Genomic DNA, 5,936 nt, shown 5'->3' with positions numbered 1-5,936 from the left:
TTATATGTTGTAGTTGAATCTTTTGGTAGTTTACTGTTAGAATGTCGACAATTTGTCGACTGTATGTCGACAAGTTGTCGATGGTGATCGTTTGTCACTGCTTTTATGATAATGTCGATAGCATGTCGATTGTATGTCGACGATTTGTCGACCAGTGTTGAATGTTTGACAATGTGGACAGAATGTCGACATGATGTCGATGTTTTGTCGACATTTCTTAACTTTTTTGACATTTAAATTTTTTTGGTCTTTGATTTTTCAGATGGCTCCCAGACTCATTATTCCAGCACCCGAGCATTTTACTGGCCGCGTCACATATAGGGGCACTGGAATTTTTGCAAAAATCAAAGCTCGGTTTGAGGAGTTCAACCTTAATAACACGGCGAAGGAAAGCCGTTTCGGGAGCTTCTGGAATGTCGTACCCTTGACATTCTCCTCGGTGTTATTTCACCAGTTGATGCTCCACAAAATGAAAGTGGATGCTCAGGAGGAGTTGAGGATGCGGTTTTATGTTGGTCGGAAGGAGGTCCAATTCGGGGTGCTGGAGTTTGCACTCATTACAGGCCTGGACTTCTCCTCGGGGCCAACAGAAGAGGAGAAGGCTGCGCAGGTCGCGCGCTCGGGGTCAGACCGATTGATCAACAGATATTTCAACCGGTCTGATAGTGTGAAGACAGAAGCACTCCAACTTCAGTTCACAACCGCCGTAACCCGGAAGACTTGTACAAGCTCGGCTTGTGCTTGTTTGTGGAGTCAGTGCTTCTGGGCCGCGAGGCAAACACGCTGATTACGCCTCACATACTTAGATATGTGGAAGACCTCGAGTTCTTCTTCCGGATTCCTTGGGGGAAGCACTCATTCGCAAGACTCATGCACTCGCTTTAGAAAGACATGTTGAAACAGAAGGCCAACTACGAGAAGAAGCTGAGTGCGGATGTTCAGCACGAGTGCAAATACACAGCATATGGCTTCGCACCTGCAGTACAATATTGGGCGTACGAGGCCATTTTGGAGGTTGGGAAGAGGTATGGCACGAACCACGGGATTCGGTTCCCCAGGATGCTTAGCTGGACGAACAAAGGCGATATTGGGAAGAAAGACGTCAGCGCATTATTTTCTAGACGGGTATGATTTTCACTTATGTTCGGAATAATTATTTAACATAAATGCTTGTAATAAATGCTAAATGGTTTTATTTTGATATTTTTTGAACCATAAACAGAATCTTGAAGTGGTGAAGGGGCTACTTCCACGGACAGAGGAGGAGGCATTTGTGAGGACCATATCTTACGATGGTGTGGAGAACCTGGTTGATGATGTTGTGGATGACACAGAGGCTGAGGCAGGTAGTCAGGTACCAGAGACTCAGGTCCCAGACACTCAGGAAACAGACACTCATGTACCAATTTTTGGAACTTTTTTTTTTATGTCTTTATTTTTTATTGTTTTTGTTTTGTGATATTTGTTACATTATGGAATTATCGTATGCTTACCGTATTTTTTTGATATATATTTTTTCAGGCCACTGGTTCAGAACCTCAGCCCAGTGCACCATCTTCATCAGGCGTTCGGGGTGCCGAGTACACTGATTTAGTGGCTCGGTTGGATAGGATCGAGGCTGACACTCAGGGTCCGTATCTTGCTCATGTCGAGCCGAAGAAGGCATACGAGACCAGCCATGTAGAGCTGAAGGGTGGTCAGAACGTAATTATGGAGCAGCTCAGACACATATTGGCCATGTTGAATCGTCCGCCAACGACAGCTTCAGCACCGGAGGCCCCAGCAGATCCATCTACCCCACCACCAGCTGCTTCACCCCCAGTAGAAGAGGATGAGGTCTTCCCCGACGATTACGATCCTTATGAGGGAGCTCCAGCGACTCCGATCGAGGCACAACCTCTTATCCATGTACATGACACCGAGTCGCAGGGTGAGATTCTGTCGATAGAGGCACAACCTGCAGTGGTTAAGAGTCGGAAGAGGAAGAGAAAGCCTCCTGTATGGTTCGGTGACTATACGGAGATGAAGAGGAGACATAGGCCATCTTCGACTTTTGATCCCCTGGAGCCACCGGATGAGAAATTGTTAACCACTTTCCGAAAGTGGTGTGTTGGACTCATTCCGAACCACCGACTTCGGGATTTGAGAAGTGGTGATTACGGTCCAGGATTCTTTTGGACAATGCTCACACCAAAGGAATGGCTTACAGATGACGTAAGTAAAGTATTTTATAATATTACTTCACTTTACAACTTTATGTGCAATTAATATATTTTTTTGTCTAACTGACATTTCCGTTTATATGCAGCATATAGATGCAGCAATGCATATGCTGAGGAGGCGACGCAACGACTATCCACTGACATTTCCTCAGAAGGGTATCATTCTCTCCACATTCGTGACCGCCATGATCAGCAGTGCATGGACGAGCCACAGGGGTCCGAGGAAAAACTTTGTGTGGGAGGATTATATCCTGGACTACTGCAGAGGGGTTCATAAGGTATTGTTTTAGTAAGATTTTAAATGTTAATTGTTTGGGAAGATTATTATGGTTTGTTAATTGTTTCGTTGTTCTCTGTAATTACAGTCCCAAGTCTTTGAGAGATGGAGGGGTAACGAGTTTATTTACTTCGTTCTGAACCTTCCCGAGGCAAGGCACTGGGTCACAGTTGAAGTCGACATAGAGCTGTGGAAAATTAATGTCTACGACTGTGATTCCAGCGTCTGTCATTGGACCGCCTTGGAACCCATCCTGAAGGTTTGGGCAGAACTGCTGCCCTCGCTAATCCTTGCAACCGGGGAATTTCCACATAACAACCAGATCATGGCGTTAGCTAACTGTGACATCACGGTGCTTCCAAAAATGCACTCGACTCGAGCCACTCACGACTTAGTTCCGAAGTCAGCAACCAGGTACATAGCGATAAAAAAGTACTATAGTATTAAAATATGTTTTACGTTAGACTGACTTTACATTTTATTTTGCATTTAGTGGTGATTGTGGCGTCTATTGCATTGAGTAGGTGGAGCATCTCATGATGCAGCGTGTATTGACCGATGTGACGCCAGACCGGATAGCTATGTTTCGTCAACGGTGGTGTGTTGATTTATTTTACCAAAATGTCGGCTGATTATATGTGTAATTATTGCGACATTGTATATTTTGTGTAATTAACATTACAATATATAGATTTTCTTTTCGTTCAAATTTTGATAATTATTCGTGGTTTTGTTAGGCTATTTTTAGCCTATGTTTTGGATCCAATTTATGTGCATTTTTAGCTGTGTTGGGACGGAATTACGCTTGTTTTCTATGTTTTCAGGTTCTTTGGAGTAAAAGAGGTCTCGGGTGCAGAAATTCATTAAAAGACGTGCTGAGCCGAAGAAGAAAACTCAATTTTTGAGTTTTTGTGCATATCTGGCCGCGGCTAAACACAACTTGGCCGCGGCTAGATCTCAAGAATTCGAAAGGCGTCAGTCGCCGCGGCGATGAAGAGGCTCGCCGCGGCGAGTTACGAGATACAGAAAGCACCCAAAATTTCAATATTCTCGCCGCGGCGAGAGGAAGCTTGGCCGCGGCGAGATCCCGTACGGACCAGGGGCATTTTCGTCCATCGAACCCTAAATTTCAATTATAAATAGAAAACTGCGATTGGAAGTCAGTGAGAGCGATTTGGAACCCTAAAACACAGCAGAAAGAGGCAGGAAGAGCACAGAGATTCAAGTGACGATCCAAAATTCATCCACCAACAGTTTCTTTCTCTATTCCTCTTTAATTTATTTATGTTGAATATTGTCATAGGAATGGTTATGGATTTATTTCTGAACTAAATTTCCCATTTAGGGAGGATGATGATTGTTGTTTAATGTTTTGCCTAGTTAATGTTTAATTGTCATTCCTCCATTCTTGTTTGTGAAATTATCTTAATTTGTGTTTAATTTCATGTTTAAGATTGATCACCTTATGCATGTTTTATGATCTCAATTCGAAATCTGAAAAGTGAGAATTGAGAATGCTAAAATTTGGATAATCGATGTTCTATGTGAAACGAAAGTATTCACATGATTTATGTGACAAGTAGATTATTGCTTAATGCTGATTTCATGTTAGTTTAATTAAGAGATTAATTAGATAACATGTGATTTAGAATCTAGAAGATCTGAAAGGAGCTAGGTTATTTCATAATCTGTCATTCACTTCAAGAATAGGATAGTAATTAAGCATTAACGATTTGGGTAAACAACAACAGGATTCTCCTCCCTATTATCTCATCTTGCTCAACTTTCAATTGTGTTATTAAGTTTTCTGAATTACTTTCATACTTTACTATTTTTAAATCATAATTACTTTTGATCTGCCAGATAGAATTATAAGTATAGTTTAGTGGTATTTAATCCAATTCCCTGTGGGATCGACCTCACCTGTGTGAGTTTTACTACTTGATTGCGTATACTTGCGTAGTGTTTATAATTATAGCAACAAGTTTTTGGCGCCGTTGCCGGGGAATTGTTAAAGATTAATATTACATAAAATTATACTAACTTCTACTTTGGTATATTTTCTCTTGCTGATTTTTCTAATTTTTTTCTTGCAATATTTTCTTGATTTATTTCAGGAATCCTAAGTGCATGCGCCGTCAAGGACAATCAGTCATATTACCAGTTGATCCTGAAATTGAGAAAACTTGCAGGAAGAATCGAAAGAACAAAAGGCAAGAAAGAGTTTCAAAGAATCGCCGAAACATCGTAAATCATGGCTGCCAATGTGAACAATAATGTTGGGAACAATGGGCGTAATAATGGTAATAATGGAGGCGCTGTGGAAGATCAAGCTAATGGCCGTAGCTTGAGAGATTACATTCTCCCTACTCTGACGGGAGTGCAGTCATGTATTAGGCCACCGGCAGTGGATGCAAACAACTTCGAGATCAAACCTGCCATCCTTCAAATAGTGCAGTCTTCAGTTCAGTTTGGTGGTCTCCCTTCTGAAGATCCTAATTTGCATCTCTCTAACTTCATGGAACTTTGTGAAACTTTTAAAGTTAATGGAGTTAGCGACGATGCCATTAGATTGAGGTTGTTTCCATTCTCGCTCAGAGAACGAGCCAAGAGTTGGTTGAATTCTTTGCCACCGAATTCTATTGCTACATGGAATGATCTGGCAACAAAATTCTTGTCAAAGTTCTTTCCTCCAGCTAAGTCTGCAAAGCTGAGAGGAGAAATCAATAATTTCTGCCAACAAGATAATGAATCTCTCCATGAGGCTTGGGAGAGGTTTAAAGATCTGATCAGGAGGTGTCCTCATAATGGTATAGAGAAGTGGATGCTGGTTCACAACTTTTATAACGGGCTGGTTGGTAATACTAGAACTTTAATAGATGCAGCAGCTGGTGGAGCTTTTATGAGAAAGAGTGCTAATGAGGCATATGATCTATTGGAGGAGATGGCTCTAAACAACCAGCAGTGGCCAACTGAAAGGAGTCAATCCAAGAAGGTAGCTGGTGTGTTAGAAGTCGATGCCATCACAAAGTTAACAGCTCAGGTTGAGGCATTGACTAAAATCATTGCAGGGCAAGCTAAACAAGCCCAAGTTATTTGTGAGATATGTGGAGGCAACCATCACTTTTCAGAGTGTCAAGCAGATGTGGATAATTTGCCAATGGATCAAGCAAAAGCCATTGGGAACTACTCCCAAAATAATAATTATGGGCACAACCAACAGGGGTTCTACCAGCAGAGAAATCAGCCCCAACAAAACCAACAACAAAGTCCTAGTGGCTCCAATATCCAAGCTGATTTATTGCTCCAATTCATGATGGAAACTAGAGCCTCTATTAAAACTCTAGAAACTCAAATGGAACAATTGGCTACTCAAGTGGCAAACCAAGCTCAAGGAAATTCAGCTAGCACTAGTGAGGCAAAAGGAAAAGAGCAAT

General features: G+C 41.9%; 1 protein-coding gene and 1 non-coding gene across 2 annotated transcripts; one reads left to right on the top strand and one right to left on the bottom strand.

Annotated features, from left to right (window-relative positions):
- Window positions 1–928: 928 nt before the first annotated feature.
- Window positions 929–3,380, top strand: LOC133038749 (uncharacterized). The gene is made up of 3 exons (XM_061117005.1): window positions 929–2,214; window positions 2,309–2,500; window positions 2,588–3,380. The coding sequence occupies exons 1-3, from the start codon at window positions 1,711–1,713 to the stop codon at window positions 2,966–2,968; spliced, it is 1,077 nt and encodes a 358-aa protein (XP_060972988.1). The 5' UTR covers window positions 929–1,710; the 3' UTR covers window positions 2,969–3,380.
- A 1,826-nt stretch (window positions 3,381–5,206) lies between these two features.
- Window positions 5,207–5,313, bottom strand: LOC133039543 (small nucleolar RNA R71). The gene has a single exon (XR_009688683.1). It is a non-coding gene; the product is annotated as a small nucleolar RNA R71 (small nucleolar RNA).
- Between the last annotated feature and the right edge of the window lie 623 nt (window positions 5,314–5,936).

Source organism: Cannabis sativa, chromosome 6 (assembly GCF_029168945.1).
Source record: "Cannabis sativa cultivar Pink pepper isolate KNU-18-1 chromosome 6, ASM2916894v1, whole genome shotgun sequence".
In the NCBI taxonomy this organism is placed as follows: domain Eukaryota; kingdom Viridiplantae; phylum Streptophyta; class Magnoliopsida; order Rosales; family Cannabaceae; genus Cannabis; species Cannabis sativa.
Note: the sequence above shows the minus strand (reverse complement) of the source record. Positions and strands in the feature narration are given on the sequence as shown.